The sequence below is a fragment of the Dicentrarchus labrax genome, unplaced genomic scaffold (genome assembly GCF_905237075.1).
Source record: "Dicentrarchus labrax unplaced genomic scaffold, dlabrax2021, whole genome shotgun sequence".
Taxonomy (NCBI): Eukaryota; Metazoa; Chordata; class Actinopteri; family Moronidae; genus Dicentrarchus; species Dicentrarchus labrax.
Genome location: NW_026136714.1, coordinates 7,244,676 through 7,258,627, shown reverse-complemented (window position 1 = coordinate 7,258,627; position 13,952 = coordinate 7,244,676). Strand labels below are relative to the sequence as shown.

Below are 13,952 nucleotides of genomic sequence, written 5' to 3'. Positions count from 1 at the left end.
GCCTATTAAAAGCTATGAAGAAATGGAAAATAAATGCAACTAAAATGCAATTGATTTACATTTTAAAGTCTGAATCATAATTAATTGTGATTATACAGGAACATGAGAGCGTTCCTTCCCTCTCAACCTCAAACTCCTCACTAACTCTAAGGTTCCTGCGAGGCAATTACAGCGTGCTCCCTCGTCTCCGTACTGTATTCTTCCTCCACACTTATCTTAGGGCAGCATGAAATGAGTTTGAGCCCTCTCCTTGCTGCAAACCGTATTCCAGCGCCACAGAGATGGGACCTAGAGCGGGGAGGAGTTTTGCTTGGACATTACCTGGATGATCTCTGAGTGGCGCTCAAACCTGAGCGTGTAATTGGTTAAGACAGCCGCCTCTGGTGCTGGCGGCCAATAAGGTGAAAGTTCATCACCAATGACAACTGTCTCTTTGCGGCAACACTGCCTGCCATGTCATTAAAAACTGAATATTAGAGAGAAAATGGGGGAGGGACGGGGTTCTGCAGAAATAATTTCCATCTCTTAATTTGGGTGATTGCATTTAAATTTAATCAGACTTGATTTGTGGGAACAACATTATAATCGCTTATGCTATGGAAACTCCGGGATAATTAAGGAGGATTTGAACTATTCACTAACGTAAAAATATTGAATGAAAACTGATACCAAAATATATTATTAATAATACTTATTTACAATTTTAAAATACATTTTTGTGTGTAGATATAATTGGTCCAAGAAATAATTTGTATTTTAATACAATACATACTTTATGTGGTATGCAAGCAATTTATATGGCTAACAACGTATGTACAGAGAGATGCATTGAGAAGTAGGCTCTTGAGTCCATTGTCTTTTGTCTGTTTTAATGTATCTTGTTTTCTATCGTAGGAGTCATAGCTGTCAATATCCACTTCAAACACTCTACATCAATAGAGCGCCACAAACAGATATGAAAGGCAACACCTACGGCTCAACATTGATCACGGTGACATTTACTTTGCACACCCACTAAATGTCCTGCCCTTGTCACAACATTTGAAAAAAATCACACCAATCAATGGCACTAACACACACACGCATGCTTCTCATGCTACACACAGACGAACACAGACAAGCACATACACAAATGCAGCAGGGGGCTTTGAACTCAATCCCAACTTTATTGAGTCTTATTATGCAACGTCTCTGCTTTACTAATATTTCAGTATTCTTGATATTTTCCCTGGGAATGCGTGTGGGACTTTTTTTTTTTTTTACTTTCTGACCCAGTCTTTTCAAGTGATAAGCTTGAACAAACAGCACAACGGCTCCCAACAGTTTTAATAAAAAGTAATGATCAAAGCCAGAATTAAGAGTTTTGTTGTTTTTAGTTCATTTTGAGGCAATCGAAGGGAGGCGGGCTGGCAGGCATGGGGAGCTAGTCTCACTCCTTTCTGTGTACAAAGAAATTGAAATGTGAGATGTTAGTAAACAAATAGAGAATATATAGGACATTACTGGTTTTGATTATTATAGTACAGTATGCTATTCTCAGGAGGAAGAAATAACTCTGTGATTATGTTTATTTCTCCTCTCGGTCTCTCTTTACCCGTTACATAACTGTAGTAAATTCTGAATTGAAAGTTTTGTTGGAATGAATTAGCATTAATGAATATGATTTATAGTGAACCATATATCATATGTTTTATAAGATCTAAGGCTCTTTAAAGTTCTCACATAGTGTATTAAAGTTTTATCTTTTGGCGGTGACAGACCACTTAAATTATTTCATTTGTGATCCTTGGTTTTTCAAATGATTTATTGTGGAAGATAAATCTAAATTAGGATATATGTTGTTCTGTTATTATTCCTGTAAAATGTCATGTGTGTTATATTAATGAAACTAGTATTGCTGCCAGTGTATAAAACTCCAGAAGCGATTTCCTTGTAATAAACACAAGTTTAATTTCAATAGCCGAAACCACTGTTTTTTATTAATTATCATTGCTGTCAATAGAAAAAGGCAGAAAGGATGGTGAGGAAATGTTTTCTCTGTCATTCATTCATCATTTAATTCTCATGTTGCTTTTGCTTTCACTCATCTTGTTGCCGCTACCATCTCACCACTCGCTTGGAATCGCTAATCATGAACCAGCTATGTTTCTCACACCCCTGCTCGGCTGTCTTTATCTCCTACTTTGAACTCTTCTCTGGCCTTTGGAGCCACATCGCTCTCTGTTTTTTTCAGTACCGTCCATTCTCTAACTCTCTCTTTTTACCCTCCCACCCCCTCCTTGTGACTGCCCAGGGCACAGTTGTCCTGGAGCTTATCTTCTAGTTGTCCATGTTCCCAGGGTGTTGATAGAAACAGCTTGCAGCTGTTCCTCTGATATACTGTTTTATGATATACACTGCATCAAAGCTAAAAATGAAAGGATCACAGTATTACAGGTCTGATAAGTCCAGCGTTGGAGCTTTCATGTGGTATAAGGGGAGGATGCTATTTACTATCTGTCTTAATAATATTAGGGATTGAAGATAGACGAAAGCTACTGGAATTACTTAAGATTCTCACCTTCCTTGAAACCTCAAGCCAACAAAAGTTTAGTGTCTGCTGTATTTATGTTTCTGTTTTCATTAAGAAGGTCATTCTCTGGCAGGTAAGAGTGACCCATACTGTGTGGTGGAGCTGAGTAATGATCGGCTGCAGACGCACACTGTCTACAAAAACCTCAACCCAGAGTGGAACAAGGTCTTCACTTTGTGAGTGGCTTTTACAATATCTATATTTCTAACTATATGTGTGTGTATCTATATACTATATACACATATATAAAGTTTGTATTCACTGCAGTAATAAAAAAAGAATTAAAAATTGTTAACTGACATGTATTTTTTAATTAAAGATGGGTAAAGTCAGAGCGACAGTCACATTTAAAAAAAAGAATATGATAACATTTCTTAAATTCAAAGCAATCCAAATAGTTCTCATTTAATAGTGCTTTAAAATGTGTTGCATTCCTACAAAAATATAGTTATGCAGAGGCTATAGTTAAATGTGAATGTTCTAATTCTACATACTTTTTTTTATATATCTGACGCAGTTTCATTCAGGAGTACAAACTTCTGAATTCCCAGTAATGGGAGAGATTAATTTAGTCTTTCTTTGAGTGCACGTCTTTCTCGTAGCCTCCTTTCTATACATAACATCATCTTCTTGCTAGCCTAGTTTTTAAAAGATGACATGTCTGATCTTCACACTTTAGTTCTACTTAGATCATGCAGTAATGCAGTACAATATCACATAAAGCATGTTAATGGTCACTTTAAAACATTTATGTAAATGTAATACAGGGTTTCAAATATAAGGTACTTGTTATGCCTCATATAGTGTTTCAGATTTTACTGTTTTCTATGTGTCTTTAATATTTAAAGATGCTTGTGAAAGATGTGATAGCTTTCACACTGTTTCAGTTTGTAGCCCATATTTCAGGATATGTGTCATTGGTGTTGTCTTTGTGTGTGGTCCAGTAACGTGAAGGACATCCACTCAGTACTCGAGGTCACTGTTTATGATGAGGACCGAGACAGAAGTGCAGACTTCCTGGGGAAAGTGGCGATTCCTTTACTAAATGTGAGTCAAAGGCAGATTTCTGTGTGTGTTTCTTTTTCTTTCCCCTTGGGGATAATAGAGAGAACATAGAGGAACGGAAAGAATGAAAACACACAGTGGAAGATATAAAAAGCAGAGGTTATTTTTGCAACTACACAGATGAGACTGTTATTTTTTCACAAAGAGTAAGAGATGACAGGAAGGAGAAAAAATGGAAGAGAGACTGAGCAAAAAGAGTGATAGGTGAGAAGAAAGAAAGTGAGGGGATGAGAGATGATACGAAAATGACACTGATCGAGAGATGGAACGATGCGATTTAGAGAAAAAAGAGAGACAGAAGACAGTCTCTTATATTTGAAAAAATATAGATAGCCTGTGAAAGAACTGTGTGTCTAATATATATCTATGCTCTGCTGTACAGTATGATTCCCCAGGATAGTTAATTTCTGTTTGACAGAGCCGAGCTGCAGTGGGTAATGAACAGGTACTTGTCAGAGTTGCCACAGTTGTTTTGGGTTCCCTGTCAGCGCCAGCAGCTGGGGTTCAAAGGTGGCTCGGGGAGCCGATTCAGCCGGGTATTGCCAGACAGACGCCTGTCATGTCCCTCTCCCACAGATCCAAAATGGAGAACGCAAAGCCTACGCCTTGAAAAGCAAGGAGCTGACAGGGCCAACAAAAGGGGTCATCTTTCTCGAAATAGACGTGATTTTTAATGCTGTAAGTCTTTCTTTTGCTTTTTGATTCTCCTCCCTGATTTTTTTTTTATTTTGCCCCCCACCCCCCATTATCCTCTCTCTCCATCCCTCTCTTGTTCTCTCCAGGATTGCCCCCCTCTACGCTGCTGTTGTCTTTATTCTGTTTGTCCCCCCCTCCCTCGCTTCCATCTCATCCCTCGTCCCTTGTCCCTCGTCCTCGTTTTGGCTTTAATTATCGAAGACTCCCTCTCAACAGCCTTTGTTCGCCCATTCACCATCGCTGTGTGTGTCCTATAGCGGCCATCTTACAGCTTTCTCTCCCGCTCTCTCTACCCTCTGACATGGGGCACGCTCTACGCATGTGCTGCAATGCTAATGCTACATCAGTACACAATGTGTTAAAAAAATCTTCACAATAATCAAAATATAGTTTCTCGCTAATTTATTGTCATCATCTCTGTCAGTTTATTTATGTGTATTATTTTAAATTAGTGTGATTTCACTCTCACCGTTTGCTGTTTATGATGTTGTGTGTGCTCACTCTATCCTCCAGGTGAAGGCTGGTCTCAGGACATTGATTCCCATTGAGCAGAAGTATATCGAGGAGGAGCCCAAAGTATCCAAACAGGTACCTCAGCAGTCAACACTTATCTTCTACAACTCCGCCTTATTTATATCTGTGTCCACCGCTGCTTTACTGTCTTAAGCAAAACCAACAAGCCCGGAGAGTGGCATCTTATAAACCACAACAACTGTGTGGGCAAGATAGAACAGGATGATTGAAGGAAAAACAGCATTTCGTTTCTTATTTTTCTTCCCTCCTCTCTCTCTTTTCTCCCCCCCTCTTATCCACTCTGAGTGGTGAATAGAAATGTCAAGCTGTCAGCTCTGGGGTGCATAAGTAGATTGGCCATCCTTATAGTTGGCCCTCTTTGCCACTGCTGCTTTGCACTTCATTGTCACGCCGCTCAGTGTGGCGGCACCACAAAGAGCTGAATAGTAGGGGCTGGCCCACATCAGACATGTCATATGAGTGACCGTTTGGGCTCAGCAGTCAATGCTGCGCCACGCACAGCCGAGCACAGCCGTGCCGAGCACAGCACAGCACAGAACCCCAGCACCCATACCACCCTTTTGTCAGCCCTCTATCTATTCCCTTTTTTCCTCACTGTTTCTGCATTCTCTGTTGCTCTCTGTCTCAGCCCACTCTACACTTTTCTCCCAAGTGCAGAATCCTTTTTTCATCTCCATTTCACCTCTGACTCATAGAGATGACCCATGTCAGTGTCTCGCAATGATGATGTCACTGGCTGCTTTGGAGGGATTGCCCTGTGAGGGCTCTTTTGTGTGGTAGCAGGTCCCCTGCTGTTGCTTGCTGCTTAGTGTGCAGACACACACACAGAAAAGAAAAGAAAAAAACATATAAGCTGCCTGCCAAACAAAACCATTTAATTGTAATTATGACATTTGACTGAATAAATGACTTCACCAATTTACTAAATGTTTTCAAGGAATAACTCAGGGCTCTCCTTGAAATAATTCATGAAAAATGAAATATTCTTATCACAGCAGTTATGGCAATAATGAGCCCAGAAGAGTACAGCATGTACATCAAGTGCATGCGCTGAGGAACGTGGAAATGGATGATTCACAGTCTTGCTGTCCTCAGGGTCTGTGTGTCCCCAGCAGGACACTATACAGTCATCCTCAGTTTGGCAACAAAAAGCTTCACATAATTATACATAGAGAAGGAAGAATCCTCCTCTCATCTAGCATCAAAGCAGCCAAGCCACCCCTAACAACATGCAAATCCAGCCGGAAACACACTTACGTTCAGACAATAGACTTTACTGTAGTGCTACAAACACATGCTGTATACCCACGGTTTACACACATTCAAACACACACACACAATTTCCCAAAGAGTAAAATAATGGCCTAGAATTTTTTGAACAGCGATCTGCAGAGACAGTTTGTCCTTTGGGAGCACTTTCTCCTGGTGGTGACCTGATTGGGTGGTTGGCGGTCTGCGCTGCTGTTATGCTATTCCCTCAATGGCTGGCACCCAGGGGGAGGACAGCAGTTAGCCCGTTTCTCTCATATCTGGCCAAATGCATTGAGAACCCTCAGGGAGGAGAATCCACGGACTGTGCTGAAATTTGTTATTATTGTACTTAACTTTATCACTGGAAGAGTAGACTTAAAGAAACATTGTGAGTCAGCTTGTCACACTTAAAGCAACCGTTTGTCCTTTACACTGATCCACATCCATATATAGGTATCTAAAGAAGGAAAACACACTAATATCCTTAATGTTGTAATTTTGCAGCCAGAGTTAGGTCAAAGCTGCAAATCTCAAGTTGTAAAACTTAATGCTCCAGTTAACTTTCCAAAGTGACAACAGAATAAGACACTACAGGGTCTGAATCTATTATATTAAGACTTACTGACAATATGTCATTTTAATGGAGGTGCTAATTATATGCTTTCTTACTAAATTGTGATGAATCCAGACATTAACTAAACATAAAGGAGAGAAAATTGACCGCTTTAACAGTATGTCCTCACAAATGTCTAGATCAGACATGATCAATAATAGCTGTGCTTATGTTTATAAGCATATAATTTTACTCCTATCTACTTACTTCTAATAAGACTTTACAAAAAGTATACATGTGCTGCTAATGTGGAAAAAAACACATGTTTTAGAGTTTTTTTCAGCTATTCTTAGCTGCCTGCTGCACAAAGTTTAATCAATTATCCACAATACAACATGTTATTAAGTCTGATTACAGAATGATCGTATGTTTATGTATTTACCACCTTTACAGTGGAGTGATATAACAGTATTTCTTGCTAACACACGTTTTTGGCCTTAAGGGTATACTTGTTTTAAATGTTAAATGTGTTTTGTCTTTGCCTCTTTTCTAGCTGCTGTTACGCAACTTCAACAGAGTTAGGCGCTGCATCATGTTCCTGATCAACACAGGCTGCTACATCAACAGCTGCTTCGAATGGGACTCTCCACAGAGGAGCATCTGTGCTTTCGTGGTACGTATAGCAGGGATGAAGAACTGAAACAGAACCTTGTTTATAGCCTTTTTAGGTAGAATGACTCTTGCTACAGAGAGGATTATGATATATTATTATTAATTTTGTTAATCAAGAATTTAATTGAATTGAATCAACCCCACTGACATTGATGCATCATTACTATTCTAAATATATTTACTAACAATAGTCATATATGTTTTTTACCAATTACACTTTGTATGCTGGTTAACATCTGCACACACACAGTAGGGAAGCATCATGTTCACAGATGTTCCTTACCAGTGAAGGATCCACAAAGTATGGATCCTTCACTGGTAATTGCACACTTTAACACGAGAGACTGTTGATGTCTCAAGCACAGTTAAGTACATTACCACACTGTAACCCCCACTAAACACAGTTACTCATGCACTCAAATATCTTGATATGATAGTCTCGATTAAACACTTTTTCTGGCTTTGTATTAAATGTACAAACACACATGGGTATATACATGGCAAGTGTCTGTTTTGACACTCGGTTGCTGGGAATGAGTGGAGAATTGATGTTGCAGCTTAAACAATATTTAAATGAAATCGTCAGACATCCAAATACTTTTAATATAAATAATAAAATTTAGGTACAATCTGCTGAAGTATGACAAGCTGTTCCTGCAGACAGTGGAAATGGCAGCTTCTTTCTCTCCTCTTCATCCTCTCTGTCTCTCTCTCCCTCCTGTCATCTGTGTCTGGTATTAAAAGGTGAAGTGTAATTGGACAGCAGAGCTATCAGTAAAAGACATTCTCCTGCAGGGCGGTGAGTGGCTGCATGGAGGTTCCTACCCTAAAGATGACAGAGCAGGCATTTAATCCTGTCTGGTTTAGTGTCCTGACTTAAGTAGCTACAGGACAGGTGGACCCGCCCCGCCCCAGCCCTTTACCATGGGGGCACTAAGTGTCTCCACAGCAGACATTAGACATTAGCAGCATTTGGCTGTCTGACACAGCCTCTCTGTAGAGGGGGTGTGTGTGTGTGTGTGTGTGTGTGTGTGTGTGTGTGTGTGTGTGTGTGTGTGTGTGTGTGTGTGTGTGTACAGCAGGTCACAGTGTCATCACAAGACATGGGTCAGAAGAGACATAGTATTGATCAGTTAACATTTTCCTTCTGTGTGTGTGCGAGCACACTCATGTACGCGCCTGGCGTGCACGTGTGCTTTTGCATTTTCTCTCATGTAAGGCTGAACTGGGCGTGCGTGCCCTTGTGTCATATCTTTTAGAAATAAATGAAAATGTCAGACAAAAAAATGTCAAGGAATTCACAGAAAACAAGGTCACTTCAGATTTGCCAATCTACATGGTGAATAGAGAGGGGAGGATGCAGCCTTGGATAGTGCACGTCATGTCAGCACACACACACATGCACGCTTGCCTTGTATAGCTCCTCACCCTTTTTGAAAACACACCTTATAGTACATCAATTTCTGAGTAACAGTGCCGACTATTCATATTCTCATTGTACTCACTTAAATTCAAAGTATTCAGATGACGATAAAGGATGTATCTAGGCCAAGGACGTAGCAGTTTATAGTTTATAGAAAGTCTGAAATTTAGGTGTCATTGTGCTTTTCCTCTCTCCCCCCTTTCTCGCTCTTTTGGGAGTCTGTTATCGTAGGAGTATGCACTTAGCTAAAAGCATCAGAGTATTTAGGGCCTCTGCTCTACACAGGTACTCCCTCCCTTCCCTTCCATTTCTTCATCCCTCTCTCATTTCTCCCTCACTTTGAGAGGCCTCTTAATCACTTCGCTCATCTCTTTAAGTGGGTTTTTATGGGGGGCCATCTGGCCAAGGTGGTGCGTTCATGAAGGTGTACGGCTGTGTGTGATTATGGGCATGTGTGTCTGTTCACATGTGCATGTGTGTTTCTGTCTGGCCGTCTTTCTAGACAGATGTTACGCTTAACTTTCCAACACGGCACTAGCTACAGAGGTGGAGTTGTGGGCAATTCAACCTCTAAACTTACAAATGTGTTCACTTTTTAACTGCTAGGTAAGCCTGAGGAGAGCATTTAAGTATGGTCATATATTTGTGGGGTTTTGTGAATGCAAAAGTACATCAAAATGCAGTTGTCATACTTCACAACATTCCCTCCATAAAAACACTCTAAATATTCTTCATGGTTCCTTACTCTCCTTCTGCCCAATTCTGCAATGCCATCCGCATGTACACATCGCCCATTAGTGCCAGCTGTGATTAGTGTGTATGTTGTGTGTGTTTTGTGAGCATGTGAGAGAAAGAGAGATATCGCATAGTCTCACATGCTGCCTTTCTCTCTCTCTCTCTCTCTCTCTCTCTCTCTCTCTCTCTCTCTCTCTCTCTCTCTCTCTCTCTCACACCCACACTGCTGTCACCTACCCATCCCGACAGTGAATCAGCCACCGTGGCAGCTTTGCCTGAGGCGTTGGCACAATGGACGGGACTGGAGTTACCTCCTGTCCTGCATGATGGGTGGTGTGTGTGTGTGTGTGTGTGTGTGTGTGTGTGTGTGTGTGTGTGTGTGTGTGTGTGTGTGTGTGTAGGTGGGTGTCTTGGTGTCTCCGTCTCCCTGTCTCAGGGTTAAGCGCCTGCTTCCTCTCTCCACACCTGCAAGCTGAGTGTCTCTCCCTTCTATCCATCCATCCATCCCTGTTCCTCTTTATCTCTCCCTCCCCTCCTCTTGCTTTGCCTTCCCTCCTGGAGAGTTGAGGCCATTGTGGGGCTGAGCGGTGTTGGGTTCTGTTCTCCTGCTGCTGCCAGCTCTCCCCACGGCCCCTGCAAGACAAGGCTGTTATTGCCCCAGGGACCGCAGGCCTCAGCAGCTCTTCCTCCAAACAAATTTGCTGTAACTTTATCTGCAATTGGGCCCTGAATTGGGAGCAAATAGAGGCAGCTTTGTGAAGCTCAGGGAAGGGCGAGGGCAGCGAGCTGGGGGTTGTTGGGGAGGCAGGGGAAATGATACCGGGCTCTTTTATGTCAGGCAAAGTAGGACTCTTATCAGGAAGGGAGCCCAGACAAGGGAGCTACTTCTAGAGGAAACTGGAGCACCTATCACCTGCTTTGCATTTAGATAAAAATTCACCCTGCTGAAATAAAAAAAGGGAAAAAAAGCAAAGACAGGTACAGAAGCAACTATTGGAGTGTGTGTGGGTGGGTGGGTGGGTGGGTGTGTGTGTGTGTGTGTGTGTGTGTGTGTGTGTGTGTGTGTGTGTGTGTGTGTGTGTGTGTGTGTGTGTGTGTGTGTGTGTGTGTGTGTGTGTGTGTGTTTGCACATGCCTGGCTGGCAGTTTGATGCACATACACACACAGTGCAGAGACACCATAGCAGTCAGTCGTACACACCACTCCAGGTCTCTTTAAATTGCTCCTTTGACTCCTCTTCAAAGAACCTGTCTAACTTTTAAAAGTTTTAAAGTCGGGAGTTCGTCTTTGCCCACAGCAAGGGACAGCTTTGAAAGATATACTTTCACATTTTACTGCTCTCCTGATTTGCCAAATGAATGATAGTTGAAATATAGTGGCATGACTAACAGAGAATACCAAGTCAGAGTTTAATCACCAGAGATTTAGACTCAACAGAAAATGCGTGAAGCCTTTTTGTTGAGAAGTGGGGGATATAGCATTCTTACTTCTGATAGGTACCAGTATGCAGTTGCAGTACTGCGGCCATAAAATGGTGGATGCTTTATTTTAATTTTCCATGTTATTACAAAATGACTGGCATTGACACATTGGGTTTAGTCATTCAGGCTGCTTTTGTATCAGATGAACAGCATTAATTGTGCTGAAGAGCTATATTCTGCAGGGGTACAGCAGGGGGCAGTCTAGCACCACTGAATTATGGTTAGGTCCGGTCACAAACAGGACACAGTCTCCCTCCCTCTCTCGTTTTCTCGAACTTAACAGGACTTTCTAGTTGCTATCTGGCAACACTTAGTGCCAGCATGGAAATTGATGTAAGAGAGATAAAGGGGAACTCTGAAATCCAAACTTCAGTTTCACTCCACTGAGACAGAGCAGGGGGAAAGTTAGCCTGGTGTGTGGTTAATGTAAGCCAAAGTACTGAATATTACCCTCCCACAGTGCCGCGGCTCAGAGCCGTAAGGACGCGGGTTGTGTTTTGAAACAAATAATGCAATATACAACTCTCAACGTGCCGCTCTGAGTGCTTGAATAAATCATTTTGACTTGTCTATTTTGTTAACATTTTTAATAAATCTTCTTGTGTTCAGGGGATTTCTTAATATTAAGAGAAAGCATCAAATATTATAGCTGTGATTAAATCCAACTACAGAGACCTGTCAAAATAATTTAGTTTACTGATTTTGTGTATTGGTATTTTAGCCAAAATATTACAAATTATACTGCCATGGTTTTACTTTGTTCATGCTTGTGATTGTCCATTTTAATTATACATCTCATTTGAATTTCAGTGTGTGCTTAGATGTGAAGTTTGCCCAGTTCAATTGTAGCCTTTAACTATTTGAAATGTTTTAGCAGATTTGACAGAGGAAAATATTATTTAACTTTGTTTCATGACAAGGGAATAGTTTTGTTTTAGACTTGAAGCACAAATAATTTTTAAAGCAGTGATGATTAAGTTTTATGACAAAATAGATTTGCTGGGTAAAAGTAAATTGCTGCCAGTAGTTTGGTTTCAAAATCAAATTTCCACCATGGAAGAAATAAGTAGTATTAAAATATCTAGTTCTAAAATAGATATTCATCAGTACTGTGTTAGTAGTTCAGAAAATTACAGACAATATTTCATACTCTGCTAGTACAAGAAGGGAAAAGAAGCTACATTTCTCATTTTTGTTTTTTGTATCAAGTTGCACATTTCTTTACATGTTCTCTGAACTAAATTACAGAGTTTGCATAATTTGAATAATATAGAAGTTCATATACAGAGAGGGACAAACACACTAATTGTGTTTTTATATGAATATTTTTACATTACCACACAGGTAAGTATTAAGCAGTATTAAACGCAAGAGTGGAGCATGGTGAGCTTCCCTCTGTGTGCATGCTCAGATATTCACTGTGAACTGTCACCGACCACTACATAATGTGTGTCCGACCACACAAAGTCATCTACAAATTATTCCCATAGACTACATCTGGAGCTTCATTTAGCATTTTCCCTCTCTTTTTTTCACCCCGATCCAGCATGTTTTCGTCGTTGTTTTTTTTTCTCCGCCTTTCTCCGGTCACTGACATCCACAGCAGGCTCCTTCCCACTCCCTCTTCCCCAGGCGAAGAGCCTGCTATCTGGTGTAGCAAGCAATGGGGGGTGGCTGTGTGATCGCCCAGTCCTGGTGGAAAGGTCCAGACACTGTAGGGCCCCTATTACCCAGCCGGGGGGCATGGAAACGGGGCAGGGCTGGCCACTGCTGAGCCTGGGTGTCCGGTTCCTCTAGCTGCCAGTCAAAACTTCGCCCTCAGCTACTATAACCAAACGGAAGAGGAATGAAGGGGGACGACAGGTTAAACGACCTCAGGCAAATAGAGAAGAAAGCATTTTTTTTTTTAAAAAAACATGAAAGAGGGTTTTAGGGTTTCATATAAACATCAGGACAGTGAGGAGCAATTAATTTGTCTGTTATGTGATAACGATACCATGAGCGATTAGAGAACCAGACACTAAATATATTTACAGTGCAATATATGCTTGCTGTACAGTATATTTATAGCAGAGTATTTGAAAGGAGCACTGTGTGTGTCTGATGAAGATGTTAGTAAGTGTGCAGTTATTTATAGCTTCTACCAGAATAGGTTTAAAACAAGTGAGCTCCTTTGTTTGTTTGACTGAAGTCATGTTTCTGCACCTCTATTGCACATTGTTTAGTTAGAGATTATTACAGTGTTTATCAATGTTACAGATTTGTAAATTAAAATAATTTGTAGGGAGATGGATAATTTTAGACTGGTTACATTTTGTAGAGAAAATGTGCGAGAACATGTGTTGTGTTTGCCTGTGTGCGGGTTTCTGTTGCTTAGTTTACACAGTCCTAACAGCTTTTTATGATGTATGAAGGGAAATTGTTGTGTTGCTTATTAGTATACAAATATGAATTATTGAATAGTTTCTTTCTAATTCTCCTACACAGCTGTATAAGAGAGACTCTTTGTATGTGAGTAAGTGAAGTTGAGCCTGAGAGAGAGACGGAGAAAGATTTAGATCCTTTTGGGAGATTTGGTTGTTGCACCAAGGCCATTCAGGTTTATTTGAAAAAGATATTTAGCTGTGAGCATTATGCAAATGCACTGGACATTTCTAATGTTTAATTTATATCTCTTTTGCTTTGTGTACTCAGTGTCTGTTAATTTTACATGAACTTATAGTTCTATTCAAAAGTTTGGATATAACCCTTTCAAACTTTTCTGTCAGAAGTGGAAAAGTTGAGAAAATGTAATTGTTTAATTGTGTTGTTATTGTGAAGAATTGTTTGCATTGATATTCCGATGCATGTGTTCGTGTGTGAGCGTGAAAGGAAAATGAAATACCAACGGCACAGTGTGTTCAGTTTAGTGTCCGACAGGCTCCACTACAGTAACAGTGGACCTGCATACACACTCTTGAGGGGCTGTTG

The 13,952-nt window shown here is 40.7% G+C and overlaps 1 protein-coding gene across 7 annotated transcripts in view; it reads left to right on the top strand.

Annotated features, from left to right (window-relative positions):
• The window catches only part of mctp1a (multiple C2 domains, transmembrane 1a), a 132,091-nt gene that overhangs the window by 78,586 nt on the left and 39,553 nt on the right, over positions 1-13,952 (top strand). For all 7 annotated transcript variants that reach the window (XM_051423736.1, XM_051423734.1, XM_051423735.1 and 4 more), the window contains 5 exons: positions 2,646-2,748; positions 3,517-3,619; positions 4,214-4,315; positions 4,847-4,921; positions 7,225-7,344. In XM_051423736.1, the coding sequence (XP_051279696.1) occupies positions 2,646-2,748; positions 3,517-3,619; positions 4,214-4,315; positions 4,847-4,921; positions 7,225-7,344 (503 nt within the window). The remainder of the gene's footprint in view (positions 1-2,645; positions 2,749-3,516; positions 3,620-4,213; positions 4,316-4,846; positions 4,922-7,224; positions 7,345-13,952) is intronic.